At 33.7% G+C, this 25934-nt stretch overlaps 2 protein-coding genes across 2 annotated transcripts; both read right to left on the bottom strand.

Annotated features, from left to right (window-relative positions):
• Window positions 1-1885: 1885 nt before the first annotated feature.
• LOC122591275 (elongation factor Tu, mitochondrial-like) lies at window positions 1886-8104 on the bottom strand. Its single transcript, XM_043763516.1, has 12 exons — window positions 7925-8104; window positions 7519-7594; window positions 7338-7430; window positions 7176-7250; window positions 6177-6281; window positions 5918-6008; window positions 5055-5260; window positions 3278-3361; window positions 3129-3188; window positions 2983-3045; window positions 2562-2802; window positions 1886-2439 (listed from the first exon to the last, which is right to left on the bottom strand). Exons 1-12 carry the CDS (start codon window positions 8089-8091, stop codon window positions 2369-2371), a joined length of 1332 nt encoding a protein of 443 aa, XP_043619451.1. The 5' UTR covers window positions 8092-8104; the 3' UTR covers window positions 1886-2368.
• Window positions 8105-9446: 1342 nt separating this feature from the next.
• LOC122594527 (CSC1-like protein At4g02900) lies at window positions 9447-16072 on the bottom strand. Its single transcript, XM_043766972.1, has 12 exons — window positions 15921-16072; window positions 14700-15039; window positions 14443-14604; window positions 14140-14275; window positions 13962-14063; window positions 13255-13374; window positions 13075-13155; window positions 12043-12383; window positions 11711-11956; window positions 10992-11316; window positions 10316-10549; window positions 9447-9762 (listed from the first exon to the last, which is right to left on the bottom strand). Exons 2-12 carry the CDS (start codon window positions 15011-15013, stop codon window positions 9514-9516), a joined length of 2310 nt encoding a protein of 769 aa, XP_043622907.1. The 5' UTR covers window positions 15014-15039; window positions 15921-16072; the 3' UTR covers window positions 9447-9513.
• Between the last annotated feature and the right edge of the window lie 9862 nt (window positions 16073-25934).

Genomic DNA, 25934 nt, shown 5'->3' with positions numbered 1-25934 from the left:
TTTTCAAAGGTTGCATGTGTAAAAGCTATTCAATTTGAATTTTGCGTCGAAGTTAATGCGAGGTACTTTTAGCCCAAACAAAATTGTAAAACCGTATAGTTAACTATTATGTCTTTGAAACAAACGAGCAAAGTGCCTGCACGTGCGACGGTTAAAAGGTGATGACAATCTAAATATAGAAGGGAGGCGGCGACAGAGGGTAATAAAAGGTAGATAAAAGTGTGTTACGATTATAAAGAACAAGAAAAGCAAGGTATATAAGGGTTTTTATGTTTATGATAAGATGTGAACACACATATTTGACAATCCATTAGAAATTATATTCAATTTCCACGAGTCATTTCTCGGAACAACGTTTGAATAATAATATAATATTCTTAAAATTTTCAACGTTACGTGACATTGCAGTATTATATACGCAATAAAATAGCGTACTTGCAAAAGAAAGCCTTTTCTTGGTAACACTTCAATTTACTACCGTATGTACATATAGACGCATATTAGTAGTAACTGTAATTGGTATAGCAACGAAATCACTTTTAGGTTTGCCAATTTTAAAAAGTTAGAATTTAATTTCTTCTACAGATTTTAAAAATAACAAAAAGTTTAGAGATATGATATTAGTATCATATAACTTAATAAATCTATCACTATCACATCATTCATTTGTACAATCTACTATAAAAAACTGTACAATATGATATATATTAATCAAAAGTGTGATAAATTTATCACCTCCCAAAAGTTTAGGTTAATAAGTTTACTATGGGACAAAGGATGTACAAGGGACATTTTTGCAAACATTTGTGTGTTATGAATACATTTGAAGCATATCATTATACGAGTAATTCCACCATCCTGCATTCCTGCGTGTTCTTGAACTCAGACCCATTATATTTAAATCTACTTTATCCGCTTTAATTTTAGATTAACCCATCAAGCTTTCCGTGATTTATCCAAGCTCGGTACAAAACAGGCTTAAATATATAAAAACATATTTTGTATCAAGTTTTTCTAACTATTATGTAATATGTATTTATAAGTGGTCTTTATATGAACTTTGAGTAATTTTATCAAACTATTGTTTGGAAGTAACTAAGAAGGCTGCCAAGTAGTTCGCGATATTGGTTTAGACAGATTTTAACCTTTACACCATGTTTTTTTAATTGTATACATTTTTGAAGATGTTGTGTTGTACAATAATATGAAACATAAATCAATAGTATACTGTAGAAGTTTGGATTAGAGCACGGGAGATGGATGAGTTGGCGGCGCTTTTAATCACCAACTTCCCATGACCTTTGAAAAGACTCCTATACATTTCTTAAGTCAATCCACCAACTTTGACTCCATTATAGTTCTTTTCAAATTCTAAGAATACTTGGCATCTAAATTTTAGTTGTTCTTCGAGAAACTTTAGATTTACAAAACCCATCATTGTAACTAGACCCACCTAGAAGTTTTTGGAGCTCTAAGCTATCCATCCAAAAGGTGTCAATTAACAGGGAATACACACACAACCTCTTATTTTACCAAATATGTACATCTGTAACCCTCACAGATACATACACATCAGAAATCGGATACTTCTGAAAACAGTTTTTTTTACCTTCGTTGTTCTATAAGTACATCTATATGTACTTAGGTCGAAAAATAAAAATTAGAGCCCTCATTTACCCATTGCTTGTGTATTGTCATATATCTATTCCGTAACATCTTGATTTCTTTTTCGGTTCAAAAACACACAAAACAGATATAATTATCATTTTACCATCTTTTATTTCTCTCTCTAGACTTGAAAATGCATAACTAGACACTTCTAATTAAAAACTTACAGCTTCCATTGCCTCAAAAACAGCCATAAACCTTAAACCCAAAACAAAACTGATGCCAAGAGAGCAGTGGGATAAGATGATGGTTACTAACGTACAGCATGTGTAACCAGTTACAAGATGGTGGTAACTCATCAACTGTACTAACTAGGAACTAATAACAAAAAACATGTCTGAAAGAAAAGCCTCAAATGAAATTCCTGCCAAGCTCAGTATCTAAGAAAGATTACTAACATTTCTAGATGTTCAGATGTTGTCGGAGGGTGGTAAATTGGTAATCCCTAATATGCAACAATCCTATTTGTAAGCATAATTCTATCAAACGAAAAGCACAGACACAGCGTGAGAATAATTACTCACATGTTTTTGTGATTACGTTTCTCTTTTTCCCGTGCTGCTTATTATAAAAAATATAGATAAAAAGGAACCCACCATTCTTTAACGTCCAGGTAGAATTGGATTCTGGAATTTGCTTCTACCAATCAAAAATTGCAACGTAAGTTGCAGAAAATTAGAGCGTAACCTAGTGCTGAATCTCAGCTTATCACTTTCGAAACGACTCCTGCTCCGACCGTTCGGCCTCCCTCTCTTAGGGCAAAACGTTGTCCTGTGTAAGCAACAAAGATTGGTACAAAATATTAATCATTTATCTTAAAGCACTTTCACAAAGATATAATAAATGAAAAAGATAAGAAAAAAAGATCTTTAATAGCGTGGACGTATACACACCTTGCTCAAGAACAACTGGTGTAATAAGTTCGAACGCTGCAGTGACATTATCACCGGGCATAACCATCTTGACGTTTTCAGGCAATTCCACCTTCCCAGTAACGTCTGCTGTCCTCAAGTAAAACTGAGGTCGGTAATTAGAGAAGAAGGCTGTATGACGCCCACCTTCATCCTTCGTAAGAACATATATCTCCGCCTCAAACTTAGTATATGTTTTCACGCTATTAGGCTTTGCAATAACCTGTGCAAGAAAGGAGTAGAAAAGGTTATTCATCAAGTTTATATGTCTAATGACTAACCCACGTCGGCCAAATGCTTTAATATCCAGGTAGGCAGGTAAAGAACTCATATTAAATAAGACATCAGGATATGATGTCATTTTTAATAGAAATACAATTTACGATGTGATAACATTCGGTACCTGTCCTCTCTGTATATCAGTACGACTTATACCACGTAGAAGAAGACCGACATTATCACCAGCCTAACAGAGAAAAAAATAAAAATGTACAGTCAATATCATAAAGATCTGATAGGGTAAAACTTTGTAAAAGACCGATTGCTTACTTCACCATGATCCAAACTTTTTTTGAACATCTCAACACCGGTTACAGTTGTTTTTTTGGTCTGCAACATAAATATATTTTAGACAGGGTAATCTAAAGAAAGCTTATTGTCCACACAAACAGTGGACAGAGAAAGGCCGCATATGTCACCTGGCCCAGCCCTAAGATCTCGACTTCTTCCCCAACTTTGATCATCCCTTGTTCAACACGGCCAGTCGCAACAGTTCCACGTCCCTTCAAACATAAAGTTCAAAAAGAACCTCATTAAATAGACCGATCATTAATATGACATGGTAAATCCTCAAATAAAAGCTTTTACACTCTTTTGCTATTAAAATCCAATCATATTTTATCAAAACCCATGCTATCAAAGAAAAAATTGAAAAAACTTTTAATAACAAAACATATCTGAATGCATAACATTCAAAAGATAAGAAAAGAAGAGATCATTGTAAGATAAAATTAGACCTGGCAAAATGGGCGGGGCGGGCGGGGCGGGCGGGTTTGAGTAACGGGTCAAAACGGGTGCGGGTCCAAGCGGGTCATTTTAGGAATGCGGGTTAAACGGTTGCAGGTCAAAGCGGGTTGGGTGCGGAAGAGACCCGCGTTTTTAAAAAAAAAATTACAAAAAATGTTTCATACAGTAGACTTTTACGAGTACAAATATTAGATCACCATAAAACTCTTTATGTTAGACTTTATTACCCATTTACAAAACTTTATTGCCCTCGGCCTTTGGGTATTACCCCTTGATAAAAGAATAAGATACTACTCTATGTTAGACTTTATTTATTACCCATTTACAGAACTTTGTCAATCTCTCTCTGTGATTTTTTCTCACAAGACACCGAGAAAAAAGATGAAAACAAAAACCTTCCAGAGCCCCAACTTGTTATTCTTCTCTCTCTCTCTCTCTCTCTCACACACACACACACGCACGTGTACACACACACATATATGTATATATATACCCACAACAATCCTTGTTGGATCGATAGCTGACAGCGGATCTTGGTGGTGTTAGGGTGACTGCGACGATGGTGACTCTCCATTGTTAAGTGTACAATATATGTATAGATCTATGTATCAATATCTTTATATATGTATAGATCAATATATACTTTTTAAATATATATAAAAATTTATAAATATATATATATACTAGCGTTGTACCCGCGCGATGCAGCGGGGAATAAGAAAAAAACGCCGGTGGTTTGATGGTGGTTTGTGGGGCGGCGGCGATGAAAAAGAAAAAAAAATAAGCCGGCGGCAGTGGATGGTTGTTTGATGGTAGTTTTTGGGGCGGTGGTGGATGGTGTTTATGGGGGATAGCGTACATAGAAGGTGGATTGCGGCGGTGGATGGTGGTATTTGGGGCGGTGGTGGATGGTGTTTATGGGGGGAGAAAATCAGACAAGGGGGAGAGAGAGAAAATCGGAAATCGGATGAACGTATGTGTGTGTAATGAGCGTGATGGAGAAAAAATAGGGTAGTGTAAATTAGGAGGGCATAAAAGACATTTTAAAGGTAGAGGTGTTAAAAGGGGGTGGGGTAGTTTGCTTATTAATGGAGTATAGATATATATTCATAAAAAGTTCAAAAGAAGTCGGTCAGAGTTTATGATTATATCTTTGTTTATCTTGCTATACCGTTTGAGCGGGTAGAGTGGTAGTCTAGACCCGCTCGACCCGCATACCACTGATTGGAATTTTAGGGGTTGTATGTGAAACACGTTTCCTTATTCTGCTTGGTACCCAAACAAACCCAACAAGTTATAAAACTTACCCAATTTGACCCGCTTATCATGTTACGGGTTTGGATTGCCAGGCCTAGATAAAATATATGAAAAATTTGAATAATGCATAACTTTCAAGTGATAAGAAAGAAAAAGGTCAATGTAAAATAATAAGAAATCTAATATAGATACCGCAATTGAGAAGACATCTTCAATTGGCATTAAGAATGGCTTCGCCTTTTGGCGCTCAGGTGTAGGAATGTAGCTATCTACAGCTTCCATCAGCTTTAAAATGGCTTGCTTTCCAATTTCATCATTATTTCCTTGTAAAGCTGACAAGGCAGAACCTCTTACAATTGGAATTTCATCGCCAGGAAACTTGTAGAAACTGAGCAGCTCTGTCACAATCATAGGTTGAAGTAAAACACTATGAAGTTGTCATGAGTTGATAACATATGAGTTCAGGGACGGAGCCAGAACTTTTTTTGTGAGGGGGCAAATTTAAAAGTCTCTTATTATATTTATTAGAGTCATCTTTGAGGGGAAAAAAAATTTTAAACAAAAATTAACTCTCAACGGAGAATTTAGAAAAAATGGACCCTTAAAATAATTTCGTCTGGGTGCCAGTTATGAGAACATCTATCTTTAACTTGAAAATTGTTCTTTGCAATTTTAGAGCATGTGATAAATTTTGATAAATTACCCAAACAAATAAAACACTTTCTTCAACTTCTCTTTTTCAACTTCGTTAAAAATCAAAATAACTGAAGATTTTTACTTTACCAATAGAAGATTTTATCTCAAAACTAATGCTCCCAACATAAGTAACATACTTCCAAAGAAGAGGCTTATGACAACGATGGTGACATTTGTATGTATAATGTATTTTCTGTTTATTGTTACGAGTATTATTTAGGAATAAAACTATAAATATACCTCTAAAAAATTACATTGTACCAAAATTGAAATGGGGGCAGTTGCCCACACTGCCCCCATTGTAGAGCCATCGCTGTATGAGTAGCTACACATGAACAATAAATTAATATCAAACTTACCTCGAAGCTCTAGTTCCACCAGTTCAAGTAACTCGGGATCATCGACGGCATCGACTTTATTTAGAAAACAGACGAGCGAAGGGACACCCACCTGTCAGGAGAATTGACAATGTTATTAGTTCCATCCTCAATATTGTCATAATGTGTTTTCGGAAGTTAACTTCTTTTGGGTCAGTTCTGACTTCCAGCATTGTGTTTCAAAGCCATCACTTATCAGCGTTTAAATTACAAGCACAACCAGCAGAAATCGATAACAAACCTGTCGGGCAAGCAGGATATGTTCCTTTGTTTGTGGCATAGGCCCATCAGGGGCAGAAACAACCAGAATTCCCCCATCCATTTGAGCAGCTCCAGTGATCATGTTCTACATTTTAGGAAAACTCATTAGAAACTGCAGTGCACAAATGCGCCATAGAGGAAATGTACATAACAAAGATAGAAAAGTCAACTCTGTATGGACAATTTAAACAGGCATAGAAGTGACTTTGTTTCAAAATGTTTTTCTGAACTAATTTGCGAGTTTACAAATTGGCCAGTGTTCCACTTGCAGATAACGATTCTTTACTAAAAGATACAGAGCACCACCTGAGATTGTTCTGGTGCCAACAGATCCCATAAAAACTTTTAAACGAAGGTCTGGTTTCCAATGATTATGTGTTGGACAAAGCATAACCATGTCTATTATCTATCTATCATTGTAATGCAATTGCCTGGAAGATGTAAATTTTACAAATAAAACAAAGTCTCGTATAAAGAATCACGTCACAAGACAAAACATCATTGCCATAAAATGTCATACTCCATATTAAAGAACACTTATTATTTTGGTTAGGAATCCAACCCGCTTTGCATTTGTAAAAACACTTCACTATAACATGAGTTCAAAGTCATGAAAGCTTGATCACAAACAAGGTGACAGCAGTAAAGAACATGCTAATAACTCAGAACACACCCCAAAACACGCTCTTTTCATTCTTTAAGGGGTTTAATTTGATGATATAATAACACATATATAGACCATTACCAATGAGAAATTAAATTGTCCGAAGCAAAAAATTATGTGGTCAGAAAAACATGCACCAAACTGTGACTTGCAGGTTATAGCACACTCACACTCCCATAGTTAGCAAATAGAAAGAGCCCAAGAAAGTATATCGAACCAAAAAAAACTTCACTACATGTATTAACATCCTGCATCATATAGATAAGTACGTACATATCAACCTTTGCATAAAGCAGCAATACATAAATATCCTACCTTAACATAGTCAGCATGTCCGGGACAGTCAACATGAGCATAATGCCTTTGGGCCGTTTCATACTCAACGTGAGCCTGCATAACCAGATACATAGAAAACTTATATTACAGATCAAGATTTTGTTACATCGATGGATGAAATAAAAAGAAACGATAGTTAACCGTTGCGATGGTGATTCCTCTTTTTTTCTCTTCAGGAGCCTTGTCAATTTCATCAAAAGCAATAGCCTTTGCTTTCCCTTCATCTGCCAGAACCTACATAACACGCATCATTACTTCATTAGCTATACTAAAGTGCAAAAGATAAGACATGACCGGATCGATAACACGAAAAGGATCCAACCTTCGTTATCGCAGCCGTGAGCGTCGTTTTCCCGTGATCAACGTGTCCGATTGTTCCAACATTAACATGAGGTTTTCTGCATCGTAACGAATTAGACCATTAATGACACTATTGCTGGAAATAAAAGATAGATCATTTATATTATAATCACTATGTAACACTGAACTAAACATTATTTACATTATTATTACATATATATACATCTATATCTATCGAGGCAGGATTAAACATAAACTATCAAAGTAATACAAAAATGATCATTTCAAATAATAATTATAATATATTTTATCACATATAAGGTGACAAATTAAATGACAATGTGAAATTCAATTACTCGTATAATAATAATAATAATTAGTGAAATAAAAAATAAAAAATGATGACGTGTAATGGAGAAGTATCGTACGTTCGTGTAAAAGTAGCCATGGATCTCCACCATTGATTGTCATTTCCGGAAACGAATGATGAGGATGGAGGTGAAACGACGGCGTATGGACGACAAAAAGAGTGTAATTGTGGAGAGAGTGAAATCAAACGTCGGGAATTAGGGTTTCTAAATGCAACCGAAGCCATGTCAGTCTGTGATGTGTGGATCAAAATGGATGTAGAAAAAGGGGGGGTTTTGTTGGGGTTTTGACTTTGATGGCGCCACTCTCCTTTGACTTTCGTTGGGCTGGGCTTCAAAATGGGCTCTATCATTTTCATGATTCATAATTTCATACACATTTTTCTTTTTCATTTCATATTCAATTATTCGTAAATCATAATCTTCTATACTACCTATAAAAAATACTAACTTTTTTAACTTTAAATATATTGAATGTTACAATATGCATTATTACAAAAATCCCCACCTTTTTTTTTTTTTTCTCTTCTTCATCATTAATTTAATTATCTCTATTAATATATTTAAAATACTCTTAACGAAATAAATTATACCACCAGTCCCTTAATTATTAAAATAACTACACTAATCATTATATCAGTTACATTACTTTAATAGCATGCACTACTCGTCATCAACACCACCTATCGCCGCCGTCACCACTACATTATCGGCCCATGCGACATAATTTGCATGATCTTTCACTGTTTTCTCACCTTCACTTACTAAGTTTCAAACCTGGGCGTATTTTTAAGAAAATAAGACTCTTTCTGGTGGTTATTTATAAATACGATGTGTCACTTTGTATATTATAAGAGATATACTCTATGTTTACGTATCCTTTTATTCATGTGCTATATGACAAGATGAAAAGAGAAGAAAGAATGAAGAGAAATAGATTTAACAGATGCTATCTTTTATCTTTACGTGTAAATAAAAATATAAAGTAAAATTAACTGTAGAAGGATTTAGTGTTATCCATAATAAGATTCTTAAAAAACATTGGTCTATGGAATCTCGGCCGTAATTAGCAAAGTCCAACTTATAATCATTGTTGTGTTCTTTGTGACTAACACATACATCCAAATATCTAATAGGTCGATAACATGTCTTTACCTTGATTAAGCAGGGAGACAAGTCGCCATAATGTAACCTTGTGCTCAACTCAAGAAAGACTATTCAGTAGGCAACATTTTTAACTTATCAAGTTCGATTTGAAATTTTGCACCTAGAAGCTCAATGATGTCGACTCGAACTAGCTTTATGCATATACAGACAATTATACATATTACAAAACGCTAAAATAACTCAAGTAATTATTCAAAAATAACAACTAAAAATTCAAATCAAGTCCTTGAAAATTCGAACTCAACTTGTTATACGTTCCAAGCTTGTTTTTTTGAACTCGACCTCTAGGGACTAGCTCAAACTTGATAAAGTGTGACTCTAATGCGCTTGATTTAAGCTCTAATAACTTTGATATAACTTGGGTTAATACTTTGAACATAATTCTTTAATGCTCAGCTATCACGAACTTGACTCATTTAGCACTCAAAAATCTAACTTTTATACAAAGAATAGAGAAAAATAATGGTTCAAATGTACAAATTTTAAACAGCAAAAATACCCGTCCTGTCATCAGGACTACCTTCTCGAGTTCCGACTTGACTTCCAACTTGACTCCCTTTACGCGAACTCCGCTTTGTTGCAACTAGATGAAAATCATCATCCTCATCAATATCTGTCAATTCAACCTCCCCGCCTTTGAAAACTGGATGTATATAAGCATCCTTCAGATATGCCTTCAGATCCAATTGCGGTTCTGTTGCCCTTTCTAATGTATCTTTGATCATTGCATCCTGTAATCGTGGTTAGAATGTTAGACGTTAACACAGGCTATTTTGTCTTCAGAAATGAGCCAAAACGTATGCATAACTTTGTATTCGTCTAATTTTTCAAGGTAGACAACAATCTTAGGACAAACTATTGGATTAATAGACTAGTAATATTTACACCATGCGGGCCGAAATTGTCACCTCTGCCCCTAGGTATAGGCTAACGGGCTCGGTGTGTAAATATCAGTATGGAACAAGAAAACCCAGAAAACGAACAAGAGGGGACCGAATCCAGCTACATAGTTCAGATCACATTTATATGCTCTTCGTTTAATTTGGTCCTCGATTTGGTTCTCTTTTGTCAATACTGACTTTTCCAATTTGACACGACATCATTTTATATTTATACTTCTCAAAATCCGAAATGGCAAGCATATATTCGTTTTATGATTCCAATTGGGACAAAACTGGTTAAGATCAGTCCATTCTTATTTATGCCTATTTTTTTTTTGTAGTTTACGGGTTTGGATATTTCTGACACAGTCCAGTTACGACCTAATGGTTGATTATTTCTAACCTGTAATGGGAATTTACGGAATGCGGATTCAAACCGGTTCTTGCAAAACCGATGAAACCAAATGGTTAAGACCGGAAGTACGATTAGAAAAGGTGTCGAGTTTGCCGCCTGTTTAGTGCTCAGTAATCCTAACAGCGTAATTTGTGAAATTATTAGACCAATAATAATACGCCGATGAACATCTGGCCAAAAGGATGCCGCACTCTCGTACTTCTGGTTGTAGACATTAATTACCTGATGCCACAAAAAGAAATTAATAAAACCAAAAGTTAGTCTCAAATTTTACACCCTTGAGCTTTTAGACAGAAGTAAAGAACGTCGTTTGGGGTGAAATGGGCCAGGGTTGACCAGGGATACTTTTTGTCCAGGAATATAAATTTTTAATATTATGAACAATTCAGATGACAAAAATTATTTTGTTTCAAAGATGATCTAAATCTCTAAAATTTAATGGATAAGAAAGTTTTATGTTATTAAAATACACTTTGGTCTTTGACTCTTTGGTCAACTTTTGACCCGTTTGAGCCATTTATCCCATATTATCCAACTCAGTTTTAATAATTTGTTTTTTAACCAGATTTGGCCATGAAAGATATAACAGACCCCTAAGTGATCAAATTTTTAAAGAAATGGGTAGAAATGATAACATCTAAAGAGGGGTAAAAAGAAAACCTACCTGGTGACGGAAAACAAGATAGGCGAAAGCAAAGAATGTGATTATGAATGGGAGAAGTATAGGAGTGACAGTAGAGTAGACAAGCCCAAGCAAGAAGTACAACTGTAAACGGGGCTCGGTTATTGGCCAAGCCAATGAACCAGGATCCATCGCCTCCTCTCTGTCCTTTTCGGTTTTCACCAAGAAAACATTCTTCAAGTGATACAGAATCAACGGAACCATTCTAAAGATCTCAGCAGCAACACCAGCCCAACCATCTACCATAATATATGTAATAAAAAACGTTGCTTTCATTGGAATCGACACGCCCACGGTTTTTGGAATCCTACACCATAGAGAAAATAACTTCAGATAACAAATCAAGCTGAGTACTAAAGGACACAATTTCAACCCAATTACTGATATGGATTACGTTTTAACTCAAAAACAAGTCAAATGGTCCAAATTTGAAAAACTTAGTTAAAAACAAAACAGGACAGACTTGTTCACCAATTATTTGTAATAAATAAAAACTAAATTGAAAAAAAAAAAAACTATATATATTCTTGGTAATAAACTAATAATGTAACATGGTTCATGTCATAATATTTAAATATTGACTATTAGTTAAATCTTAAAAGAAAGGTTTTATAGTAACGTGCCCCTGTTGACCCGTTACCCAATCCGCTCCACCACTTCTACATATGAAGCTTAGAAAATTGAAGATTGTAACGACATACTCGGATGCTGACTGGCTCAGGAACTCTTTGAGTTGCTGCAGAGCTGTTCCGGTGACAATGCTTCCAAGAAACACGTTCACGAGTAAAAAGAGATGATATTTTCCAGCTGATCTTGCTTCCAAAGCCGAGACTGCGGTGTACCCCTCTATTTTAGACATTTCCATCAGAATCATCGGAAGAACCAAAAGAAAAATCTTTAACACAATCCCAGGAAGAAATCCTTGAATGAAAGACTTGGCAGATCCTCTGCAGCATAATCATGAAAAAGATATTTACAAAATATAACTTGATTTTCATATACATTGTTATGATATATAGAAGGTTTTACTTACTTATTGATAACAGGTTTCAAAAAGGGAAGTACTTTTCCAATTGATTCGATGTTGGCCAAAGTTTGAACAAAGGCAATAGGGAACATGAAACAGAACGTAAGACCAAAAAAAGCAGCACCCATGATCAATTTCCGCACATTGAGTTCCAAGAAAGGTATTGCTAGGTTGTTCCAGTAAACATCGCGTGGCTCAGGAGCCCAATCTGTAAGCCAGCGAGTTGGGTTCTTTGTTTGTTGTGTTTGAGCACAAACAGCTGCACCCCATCGTGATCTGAATGAAACAAACGCAGCTGGGACGACAGCTTTCGGGTCATCAATGACTCTTTCTCGTTCTGCTACTTCCTAGTTTACAAAATCATTTGATGTAACAAGGGTTAGATATGGTGAAATAAGAGGGTTCAAGTGAAAACAGGTAAATTCTTAATAAGGTTCAAACTCGGTCATGCCGGGTTTAACTGAAGTGCTCACCTTTATGTCTTATTTTCAAATTATTCTAAAAGTATCTGATATATTAAGAATGATCATGTAAAGTATACTATTTTAATGATAATTAGGTTTCCAAATAAACCAATTCCTAAGGTTGCATGGGATCTTCTTTCTGAATAAGCGTTGCAGGGGATCACATACAGTTTTCACAAGTTTTGACCCAATTGACCCTTCAAAATTATATAAAACCCAGGCAGAAGGAACTCTGGTTGCGTTAAACACACACACTTTATTGTCCAAGTTTTTTTTGATATACCTAACTGATGCAACTTGATGATTGCAAAATCAAGATTATTATGATCAACATGTAAATCTTTGTACAGAAAAGATTAAAAAGGTCGTAAGCATTTGAAATGACTTTACACCACCTTCAGCACACTTGATAAAAGTTAGTAGACTCGCTTGACAAAAAACACAACCTAGATCAACCCATTCAAACCAGCCACATCTAGGTAAATGGATTGAAAGTGTTAACTAAAATAGATGCTTGACAATCAACTTTTGGTGCAACGCAACAATGATTAAATCTTTGATGATGCAAACTTACTTCTTTGCTCAACTTCTCAATTTCTTCCGTGTAGTAATTTATTGCATCAATCTTTTTTCCCCAGAGACCCCAAAAACCTGTCTATACAGACAAACTAACTTGAAATTATAAACTTGAAAATATATGGACAGCAAAAGAATTGGAAAACATGCAGTAAATGAATATATTCTATCCCCAAACCTTTGTGGTTGGCCTCTTATTGGGTTTTCTCTCAAACTTATTTGTGTAGTAAATAAGCCAGTTATGTAAATCTTTCTTCTGGTCCACCATTTTCGCAAGCTTATTTGCATTGTAGACCACCTATTATCGCAAGATAGATACATAGGTCAAACTAAGATATGAATTAAGATAAAAGTTCATAACTGGGAAACTACACTAAATATTGCAAATTTGCAACTCATTTTCACTTCTTTCCAGTATAATCACTGGACTTCAAGGATCATTAATAAGACCTTTGGACCAGAAAACACCATCAATGTTTCAAACTGTCTGATTTTAAGTGATCACTTGAGATAACCAGTTTTTAAGCGCCACATAAGAAGAACATCAACATTGTCAAAAGTTACTGACAAGTCAGCTTCTGTGTCATCCTTTTGCCAGCTACAGTTCAAGTAACCTTCAAATCAAAATACTTAGATGTCGATTTCCTCAAATCAAGTTTTTGAATCTTTAAAAGATCTCTGGTAAAAATATTCTGGTTGTTATAAAAGAAAATTAGACCAAACTTAGTTAGTGCAATTGGCCCTAACAAGAAAAAAACATTAAATTTTATCACTAAGTTACAAGATTTCTGGCAAGATTTACATAGTATAATGAGGTAAAAAGTCCAGTGGCCAGATCAAAATGGAGGTAAATATGTACTCTGAATTCCTCAAAAGAAAACAAACCTTATGTACAAGATATTGATCTGGGTGATTAACACAAAAGAAATGTTCAACATGTTCACTAACAGATTCATCAGGATCTGCTGGGACATTCCTCACAAGAACCTACACAAGAAAGAGGAATAACTAAAACCCCACAACTTTTTCTTCCAGAAAACATGTATCAACACACGAAACTTACAGTAAATTGATCCGGACGACGGCTTTGAGAAGCCAAAAAGTGTAGCCTCATGTCGGTTACAATTTTGTATTCCTTATAAAGAGAATAACATGTCCAAAATGTGAAGACATACGCCATTGCTATATGTGCAATTAACCTGATAATATATTGACGATGCTTCAGATGATCAAATGCATATTTCAATGACAGGGCCAAATAAAGGCTAACATATCCCCCCTCCTCTTGCAACTTTCGTAAACCGTAAATTAGACTTCCTCAATAAAAAAAAATCAATCAATTTACTACTTGTGAAAAAATTCAGACCTTTTTGATCCAGGTGGGACATTAGATATCGAGAACTTGTCTATCTCACCGAATGTTAAATCTTTCATATTAAGGCTCATTATCTTGAAATTCTCCCCAGTATAATTGACAGGTAACAGCACAGCAAAAGCAAGTATAGCAATAGGAACAAATATTTTCAAGCTGCATAGAATTATCAATTTTGATAAGAGAAAACAAGAAATAAAATTATACGAGTAAAACATTAGCTGGCTAAGCGAGTCGAGAAAAGTACTCACCCGAGAAGATAGATTCGAATATACACAGCAGAATCAAGGCCTGCATGATCTATAAGCTCAAGTTGAGGCATTTTTAATGCAGCAGGCACCCAATTCAAGAATCTTAGATACATTCTACAATCTAGATTTACAAATTTCTTCACAAAAGGTCCCGTAGTGCTTGGATTTTCCCGTATGCCTTTGAGATACCATTTTGGGAAATAAACTCGATCATTCATGGGTTGTAGACGAAAAACAGCAAATGCCACAAGAAATAGTAACGCAGATAGACTGTTAATGGCAGCAGACACTGTAATATCTGATATAGTAGCCATTTTCTTTTTTGATGATCAAATGCTGCCTACAAATAAGTTGCCAATTAAAACGTGAGATTTGGCCTTTAGATTAGAGTGAGCGAGACTAATAGCCAATGTACTAACTAGCCATCGTATTAGCTAGAACACCAGGAAGTAGCATGAAGTATGTATAATGAGATTTTTGTAATTAGGTTCACTGCAAACTACTAATTATAAATTTATTGAAACAAGTAATCTGATATATTCTATTGTTTCCCTCTTTTTTTAGCAAGTACAATTGTTTTTGCAGCGCACTACAAGTAAATGGTAATAATAATGTCAAACCACCAGAGAAGGGAGATGGCAATTTCAACCCACTTACTTACAGATTATTAATAAACTGATATGGGCTATGGTTTATCTTTAACAAATCAGATGAACTAGATAATCATATTTAGCACACTTCTGTATTCTTAATATTAATAAATATTTAATTGAAGGCATGTTAGCAAGTCGAGCCCATGGATTTCGACCCATATTGCCTGTCTTGACCTTTTACCCAACACACTGACTTGCTCATTTTGCCACTTCTACCGGGAAATTTAGGCCTTGTGTAGCCTGGCTTAAAGAATGACAGCCAACTAGAAGCCAAACTAAAATCAAACTCTGATCTCCTGAAAAATGAGTGACATACCATTGTACTTGCCATTCTTTTCATATAGATCACTGGCTTTTACCAAGAAAAGAAAGAACACACTACAGTTTGTAAAGGATGGGAGGTTATGGACAAAAGATACAAGTACGAGAAAGTTTTTTTTCTCCGATTTCATCTCTACAGTTAACCTAAAATCGCTTATCCTTACAAACTACACAATTCTCAACATTTTGCAAGAACAATAATTGGTTTGCAATGAAAAGCCACGTAGTTCAGAAAATCAATCACTACCTGAAAAGATGAAACATGGTTCTGGAAGCCCAAGAAGGGGTTGTCCCCAAAAAAACTGGTTTTTCTGCATCTTTTATCAGAAAATTTCCCAAAAGAGTTCACTCAGGCAAAATAAAGTGTCATTTTCTAGCATTTTAGAAGAAATATGGTTAGCTGGCGATGAATGAGATGTGAACAACGGCTAAAATAGGTAGTAACTTTGAAAACTATAGCATAGTCCAATAAGCCCACACATGTCAATGACAAACACCAAGAAGAGATCAACATCTTGTTCTTGAAATCAGATTAAGAGTCAAAACAGTTCCTTAAGATGCATGTTCATCGATAAAGTGCAAGTGGGAGATCAGATAAACAAATCAAAAACCATGAAAACTAAAAAAAATAACTTCACTGTTACTTAGATTATAACACAGCCATGTATCAAATCTCGAGAAACAAAAAAACTCAAATTCACTCGTACTCCTGAATAGTATTACTCCAAAGCAGACCTAAAAGCATACGTACTTCATAGTTCATCCCACCACAATAACGATACGAAATTCCGAAAGGGGCAGGGTATGAGGGCAGAGTATTTCATTCCTAAAAGCTTATCAAAAAAATTGAACCTTTATTGGTTTAATGATCAAGAATTTTACTGGGTTTAATCATAACCTTATAATATTAACTTTTCTATTACATTGAATTACAACCACTAACCAAACATAAGATTCTTATTTCATACCCCTAAACCAATGGTCACAAAATAACGTCTTTTTTACAAACTACACATTTATTCATCAAATTTCATTAAAATAACCAGATATACATAACAAATTATTTCAATCTCATATTATTACACCATGCCCATCAATCAAATCACACCCAAAAAGAAAAAAGAAAAAAAAACTCAAATATAAAGTTTAAAAGCCCATCTATCACACACACAGAGAGACAAGAAGCAATAGTCTGAAAAAAAAAAATAAACACTAAAATCATGTGTTACATTCATCAAAAAATTTCTGGGCTTATCAGTAACATGATTAAGATTTATGGGTTTCAAAAATCTTGGAAAAATAAAAGATAAAGACTGAAAATTTAACCTTTTTTTTTTTTTTTTTTTTGTCAAGAATACAGAGTTGTGGTTGTTGTTTCTTGGAGGACGGCGGAGGAAGGGCGGCAAACAAAGAGTGAATATGTGCCCGCCACCAACAATGTTTAGGCTGTTAAACCGTTGCGTGGGTTATACAGATACAGATATATATATATACACACATAGAATTATTTTTTTCAAATTCCTTATATATATTATTTAATAATTACTTATTTTATATTTTATCTATTTATGGGTTTATGAATTGAACTAAAAAAGTAAAAAAGGTACAAATGGTAGTAACCAGAGGTCGGTTTGACTCAAGGGCCAAGGCTTTTATTTTATTTTTGTTCTTTTAGATTTTATGTTGTGGGTCGACATGATATTCCAATCTTATTTTTATTAAGGAAACTATTAATATTGGGGACACCTCCAAATTTCCAATTGGATACTGTATATCATTCACTACTTTTTTTAAAAAATAGATTTAAGTGAAAACAAGAGTTTCAAAAACGATTACATTTAAAGTAACTCAACTTTGTAAGTAACTTAATGATAATCTAATTTTAAACCAGGTTAAGCCATATTTTTTGTTTTTCACTAGATATTATTTATACATTAAATCACCTAATACATTCAATACCTAATAACTAAAAAAAACAACGTCCCTAAGAGAGTTTGTTTTTTTTAGTTTATATTTATAACAAATTCTTAAGTGATTCTTTGAAATTCCATTGTCCGTCTTTAATTTCAAGTAATTTAAGCAAAGTTATAACTAAGTTACATCCTTTCAAATTTTATTGCTTTTTTTACTTTCATATTTACTCTGCAAAATTTCTAATTAACGGTCTTTGTAGTTAGACCTAAATTTATCAATGATTGCAATTTGTGCATTACTAATAATTTAATAGAATTACTTAAAAACGGTGCAATGAAAATTTCATAACACTACACCAACATTTGATAACAAAAAACGGAAACAAGAACATGAAAAAAGAATATAAGTTGAATCATGCAAGAAAGGACCACATCGAAAACCACATCTACATATAAGATGTATGGGAATAGTGGCCATTCTTGATCAAACTAAAAGAGTTATCATTATCGTATGGAATAACATAAAGAAGAAAAAAAAAAGGAGAGATAATAACATATTAATTGGATAATACCCAATAATAATTACAATTTATTTATCATTTTTTAAATAGGAGGAAAAAAACTCCTAAATAGTCGCCCAAAGACACGACATTAATTATAAATAAATCATCGCCCTTTCAGAATTCGATCTGAAGACCTCACCATCACAAACGGGTTTCCTAACCATTGTACTAAGTCCGTTGAATACAATTAACTTTTCAAATATCAAATAAGCCTTAGCACATATATGTCGATTTTATAAAACCTAATACACCGTACTATCTAACATAAAAGTAAAATAAAGAAAGTCTTATTAAAAAAACTTATTTACTGACATATAAATATAATACATTTGTATATTTATCAAAGTGGTTTAAATATACACAAAGAACGGGTTTTTGATAAATAAAAAAAGTGCGTTACATGATATCACACAAACATGTTACATGTCCTTTAAGATTTAGTGTCCTAACTCTTTAATTTAATCTTTACATTTTGTCGATTGTATTTTACAAATGATTGAATGAGCAAGAAATAGTAGGTTGTACGCTAGCCCTTGGCGATAATAACATATCATCCAACTATCACCAGATAGTCTAGCAATAAAGAGGTTTGTTTCCTTATAAAATGTCTCAAGTTCAGTATTACATGTATTTAATTTATCCCTATGGTTGTTTCGTTTTCTTATTTAGATCTCTGGATGATAGACTTTTTTATCGAGACGTTTAAATTGGAGATTTTTTCGGCAATAGGGCTCTTTAGTACAAAGTCGATAAAAATAACATATATGTTGCCGTTCAAAAAAAAATAACATATATGTTGAACCTTTCAATATCCATGAGTAATTCATATATATATATATATATATATATTTAAAAAAAAAAAAGAGAAGAATGCTAACGTATCATTTCTTTGAAAATGTAGAACAACAAAATAAGAGTAGATGTATTCATTTTAGTTTTCCAACAAAAGTTTATTGTAATTCTTAATGCTGTTTTAAGTCTTTCTTTAAGAAAAGGTTTATTTTTTTAATTGCTTGTATTATGCACCCATGTGTCGCATTGTGCGGTAATATGTTGTAGCTTTCTTTGAGGAGGTCAACTTGATAGTTGGCATTTGGCAATGGCAAAGTCCCATGCCAACGGCAATATCTATGGAGCTTATATCAAAGTCCAATTCTAATTATCTGTACTATATTGTTCTCTTTATTAAATTATAACTATTTTTATCAATTAGCTATTTACCAACAGATAAAAAAAAATACGATTTAAATATGTCAGTGTGACAGATAATTGCAAACCGCCGCCGGCCGTGAACTTTCTTTAAGGGTAATGATCTTTACACCACCTGTTTTTGACCGTACATCACCAAATATGTTTTAGAGTGTTGTATAGTACAATAGTATATAGCATGTTTGGTGGCGTATGGTCAAAATCGGGTGGTGTACAAATCACTTCCCTTTCTTTTAAATGTGATTCACATAAGAGTTTAAATACTTTTAAACCGCATTACACGAGTATTATTATATAGTATTAAAGTATTCTCTTAAGAAAAATGCTACCGCTGCATTTTTAATTTTATTATTATTTCTAATAATTACAAAAAAAAGCTAAGCTATTGTTGAGTTAAATTTGTGAATGGAATATGTCCAAGTTTTTTTTTTTTTATAGAATTTTCGATACCGCCAGCAACATCAAACATGTTTGTCATTTGTCAAGTTCAATTCGTCAGTCTTTATATGGTGGACTTCAAATTTATAAGTTAGTCATGACTAGTGACGATAACAAGAATATAGCCTATATCTGGCTAAGAAAAAGCATTTGGATTGATAACTTGGTATAAAGTATATGTTTTGGTAACTTTTAACTGCATAATAAACTCTATAAAAAATATATACAATAACAATTATATGTTATATATGCTTCTTTTTGGTTAGTAAAAAAAAACGAAAACAATGGTAATTGAGGTTATAACAATAACAATGTTCGATGATTTGTATATTACTCATATCTTTTCCGTCGTATACTATCAAATGTGTTTTATCGTATTATGTACTTAGAGACATATTTAGTCATGTATGTATAGATCGTGTCAGTTAATATCACCTACTATAACATTGACGTGGACAATTATGGAGTATGAATTAACGGGGATTAGCAGGCCCTTCGTTATAGTTTTAAGGTAATATTACCACATTAGCTAGTGTATGCATTGGTAAATGTATTAGACTTAAGTGAAATTCATTAACGTTTGAATCTCACTTCCTACATATATAGGAGTCGATTATTAGGGGTTTTTTTTTTTTTTTTAAGTTTTGGGTTTCATCCCGAGTATACGTGTAACACCCCGAGCTAGGCTCGAAATGCACCGAAAAGCATGACATAAGATGAAATTATCGTAGAACGAGACTATCTAAAAAATAAAAGGATTCCGTGAACCCAACATTTAGTTTACAAGTTACAAAAGCACAAGGAGCATACAACCATCAAGAGTTTTACAAAAATGATATTAAAAGATGGCTCATGATCCTAAGCGAGTCCCATCAATGGGAAATGATCACGGATCCATGGTCATAGTCCAACTTCTAGCAATGCAATCAAGCTCTTGGGTTATCTTGGTTACCTAAAAAGTGTACTAAACAATGTCAACACTAGGTTGGTGAGTTCATAGGAAAGAAGGAACAAGAACACGTACCAATGTCATCCATCACATACGCAAACATAAAGAACAAGAGTTTAGACATCAATTAAGTATCTAACATGACCAATGATCTCACACTTGCACACAATGCCCCTCAATTGTTCTCATGTCATCCATAATTGTCATCAAGTACGTATCGTACCCGTATAATGTCATCAAGCACTAAAAGTGCCCGTTTGTATTGTTATCATGACCCTCATTTGCATTCATTGCACATAAATTGATCATCCATGATCATCATTGTCCACACATAACCAAACGCTGTGTGTATATACTTCGTATGATACTACTTTTTGAAAGGCCTTTGATGTTTATATATAGGGTCACACGCAGCCTTTCCACCACATCTCCAACCTTTCAAAGGCATTATCATCCTCCATATATACCCAACTATCCTAAACAAACTCATCATACATAAACAAGTAACCATACAACGAAAACACATAATTGCACGTCATCAAAACCTTCACACAACATGTAATTTACAAATTGTCATCATGCACGAAGTACACTTTTCAGCCCGACTCTTAAATGAGTAAGGGAAGCTACGAAAACTCAGTTTTGCCTTGCAAATGTTAAGGTTAGAATGAGCTACAACGTCAATTGATCACCAAACGTTCCCGACCTATCAATGTATAACATAATGTCATCAATGTCATCCCTAATCCCTAGGACAAGTTGGTCTAGTGGTTCAAGTCAAGTCGCTAACCCACAGACACTACAATAATCTTCCCGAGTAAGAACAAGACACTTTGGCTCGACATTTTTAACCTTAACATTTTTAAAAATGAAGGAAGATTCGACCAAAATGATTGTTACCACAAGAAACTAGACTCTCATACGATTCTAACGATAGGTCATATGGCTTGATTGGACTTACGGATCAAAAGTTATAAACCTTTCAAAATGTTATAAAAACCAGTCCTTAACGGGAGTTACCAAAAGTAACGGCCATCATGCCCTTCAGATCTAACGGCCATTACCAAGACTAAAGGCCATTACACGCCCTTCAGATACTAACGGCCATTAACAAGACTAACAGCCGTTACAGGGGCAGCCGTTACGAGGGGAGCAAATGACTAACGACCATTAAGATCCCTAACGGGCATGATGGCCTGCAGATTTTTCCAAGATCGATCCAAAACCCATTTCAACTCAAAATCTTGACACAAGGCTCTAATTAGCAGTTCATAAACTAAATTTTTGACATACATAACATGTTTTAACTTCAACCAACATAATCCATTTCAAAACTTGATCCATTAACACAAATCTTTGCTTAAATTCGGCCATAAACAACCCAAGAACACCCACATTTCGATTTTTGACTTCTTGTTGATTAAGGATACTTTTAAATCGATTTTTGAACATAAATAGACAAAACCCACATCAAAAACACACTTATTAACACCCATCTTTGCTCAAAATAGTTCTTGACCATCACAAACCCTAATGAAACCCTAGCTTTGAACCCAAATCGATTTTTGACCCGAATTCGACCAAGGACACTTAGATTTAATTAAGAGACATGCTTAACAACTTGAAATAAGGAATTTGGGCTAGAAATCACTTACCAAAACTTCCACAAGTAACCAAACCCGAATTTGACTTAAATGGAGCTTTTTCTTGCACTTGAAACCTTGAATTTTTGATATGATGCTAGAATGATGATGAGGATGATGATTTTGTTATGATTCTACTTGAACCCCATTAAATTTGTGAATTAAATTAGAGAGAGATTGAGAGCTTGAGTGTGTGTGTGTGTTTGTAAGTAAATAAGAAAGAGAAAGAGATGGAGAAATGGGTGGGGGAGAAAGAGATAAGGTTGGGTTAACTTGGGTAGGTCATGGTTTGGGCACAACCCATGGGTAGGATCTATTTACATTTTACTAGTTAGCTTGAATGTCATTTAAGTAAAAAAAAATCGATTAGCACCTATTAATTATCTTGACTAGCACATAATTCTCAACTTGAATAATAAATTGACTCATATGAACACATTGCACCCAATTGAACCTTAAATTGCACTAGAACATTTATTGATTACTAATGCTTAGTCAAAATGTACATATAGTCAAATAGTCAAAAGTCACGATTGTTACAATACGTGGTTCGAGATTCACGTACTGTCCAATTGAATATCACTGTGATGTCTCGAATGCTGACTACTAATCATGAAATGCTAAACCGCTGTTAAAAATAAAATAAAATATATCACCACATTAATATACGACAAAAATATTGGCGAGATAATACCCCATCAATATCAAACGACAAAAAACACTATATGCTCCATCCAGCCACAACTAGTGATACAATTTGTAACAAGAAATGACATATTAATTTCTTTTGAATATAAGAAAAGAACCAAATGACATGACATTTTTATAATAGTGAATATAATGATTCAGTGGCCTGAGTTGCATAGTGTTCGACAATTTAAGTGTAAGTCATTAGAGAATCCATTTCTTGTTGCATCATCCTTTTAAGGTATATTGTATCATGTCGATCAACCAAACCTTGATGTCTTTTCCGATGTTAGAGTTATCGAATGATTAAAAATAGATATATTATAAAAGTTCTCGATAAATCTATGTTAAATAAAACCAGAATTTATGTAATAAAACATGACATACATGACTGAAGCTATTTTATTTGAAACAGGTATATGTTCGCACAATGCGGTGGTGGTGTTGCGACGAGAGATTTAGGTTACTAATATAAAAGATGATGATGAAGTTAGTTTAAGAATTAAAGGATACACGTTTTAGTATTTAAATCATTAAGTGTATTTTTGGTAGACCATGTATTTTAGCTGTTAGATAAAGATAATTACCCGAAGCTTAAATGTAATACGTTAGGAGCAATGGTAAATAGAGAAAAAAACAATTGATTATTGATCAATTGGTAGCTTTACCATCTGTCCACATGAACACATAAGATTAAAATTGTAAGGTCGCATGTTTCAATTGTTTAAAGACAAGTGGATAAAATACATTTTGTGCTTTATATGTGAGTCACTGAAAAATTCTATACCGTATGCATTTTCGGTACCAAAATAATATATGAGATAAAGGAGTTCCTATTCATTTACACTTATATTAATGAAAGTAAGTACTCCTCGTTGCGGCGGTAAGATGGTAGGGTGATAGGTGACAGGTTGTGATATGTCATAGAGTGTGATAGTCAAATGCCTTACCCGCACGGGTTCCACCTCAGATTTAAAAATTCGTTGAAAGTATATTGAATGACATCTTTAATGAAAGAGCATGAAATTTTAAAAACACCTATATAATTTTTATAATTTATCGATTTACAGTTTTTGAGATAAAAGATTTTGAATGAATTAGAGAAATTTATGAAGGAAAGAGAAAAATGAGTGGTTGAGATTTTAAGGAGAGAAAAAAATGAGTGGTTGAGATTTATTTTAAAGGAATTATGAATAAATGATAGTGGTATTTTGAGGTTTTCACTTGTGTAAAGTTGAAAAAATGGAAAAAACAAATGCTTTATAATGAGAAAGTGATATTTCTACAACAGAATTTTGTCATCTACAACGAATGTATAGATTTTTATGCACAGAATACAATTGCATGATGCAAGTATTGTTGTAGATGACTAAAATGTGTTGTAGGAATATCAGATCTCTTTATAATATAGTAGAGATAGAGATAATAGAGATATGATAGAAGTCATGATTATACTCCAGACAATTAAGATGCGTGTTTACATGGACAAGAAAAGATCGAAAGTAAGAGTCTTTGTAGAATTGTAGTTCAATATTCTCTCATATTCTTCCGAGTTATAAATTGCAAGATGAGCAAAATCAAAGTTTTATGCTGACCTTTGATCATATTTAAAGACTCTTAACTTTTACGTTAAGGATTTCATTCACAAAATTGCATCCCCTTGAATCCTTGATTACAACATTTGGAGTGTCCTAATAAATCCGAGTCTTAAACAATTAACACAAGTCCATATCATAGGTCAAAACCATATATAACCTTTTGAAACTCGGTAATTGACTTAAATAAATGGTAATCCAGATTAGTACTAATACTAATCAGGTTTTTCATTATATTGTACCATGAAAATATTCAAAACAACATTCTACATTAATGACTCTCTCACCGAGGCTACACCTCCATATCCTCATACATGTTGCTCATTAATAACACACGCTACCTCATTAAAAAACAAAGTTTTATATTTGTATTAAAATATACATAGAACCATTCTTCTTTATATATTTTTTAAAAAAACTAAAGAATGAGTAAACATTCTCTAAAATTTTTGAATACAAAATTTATACAGTATACTTGAATCTACTATTAATATTTTCAAATTTTGTCATAAAAATGATTTATTAAAACAACTAACATAAAACATGTTACAGAAAGTTTACTGAATTATTGGGTTATACTTATCAGTTCTTTTTTTTCTTATTTGAAGTTTCATTATAGTTGTTGAAATTCAAAGTAATGATTGAATTAAAAGTAATACTTTTTTTTTGGTTTGCTGATCTACATATAAAGTCGACCATAATTTAAGAACTCCATAATGACAATCTACTTGTATCATGTCACCTTAAATAATTCTTTTCCAGATGTTTAAGATAATCTATACTATATTATAAAAAAATAGCCTCTTTTATTTATGGAAGTGTTGAAAATATGTAATATTTTTACTTAGCACCCCTTAAAATATTTCAACATACACTACCCCATAACATTAATGATTAATTTACACTACCAATCCTTTATTCTTTAATATATTTTCGTTAACCATTTACATCAATTATCCACACCACTCGATGTCGTCTCCACCACCAACACTCGGCCCCCCACTACAACGGCATTGTAACGACCACCGTCATATTGCGCAGGTAACGTGCTATTTAAATAAAGTTTAATTGCTTTGATGACCAAATTAATCTTGGCAACATACCGACGTAGCTAAAAATAGTTATGAAATCCAAAGATGGGCCCAATAATATCCTAACGCATGGCATTCCAAAAGACAAAAGGGCCCTGTAACGTCACTATGGCTGTTTGGTTACGCGTTTCCCACACGTTTAAATAAACACCCAATACTTTTGTTTTTTTTCG

This window comes from Erigeron canadensis, chromosome 3, assembly GCF_010389155.1.
Source record: "Erigeron canadensis isolate Cc75 chromosome 3, C_canadensis_v1, whole genome shotgun sequence".
Lineage (NCBI taxonomy): Eukaryota > Viridiplantae > Streptophyta > Magnoliopsida > Asterales > Asteraceae > Erigeron > Erigeron canadensis.
This window is presented reverse-complemented; position numbering and strand designations above follow the sequence as displayed.

Coding starts and splice junctions, on each gene's coding strand:
- LOC122591275 (XM_043763516.1), bottom strand. CDS start 8,091: ATGGCTTCGGTTGCATTTAGAAACCCTAATTCCCGACGTTTGATTTCA. Junction 3,189..3,277: donor AGATCTTAGGGCTGGGCCAG/GTGACATATGCG, acceptor TTTATGTTGCAG/ACCAAAAAAACAACTGTAAC. Junction 2,440..2,561: donor ACCAGTTGTTCTTGAGCAAG/GTGTGTATACGT, acceptor TTGCTTACACAG/GACAACGTTTTGCCCTAAGA.
- LOC122594527 (XM_043766972.1), bottom strand. CDS start 15,013: ATGGCTACTATATCAGATATTACAGTGTCTGCTGCCATTAACAGTCTA. Junction 14,276..14,442: donor GTCCCACCTGGATCAAAAAG/GTCTGAATTTTT, acceptor ATATATTATCAG/GTTAATTGCACATATAGCAA. Junction 10,550..10,991: donor ATCTTGTTTTCCGTCACCAG/GTAGGTTTTCTT, acceptor TTGTGGCATCAG/GTAATTAATGTCTACAACCA.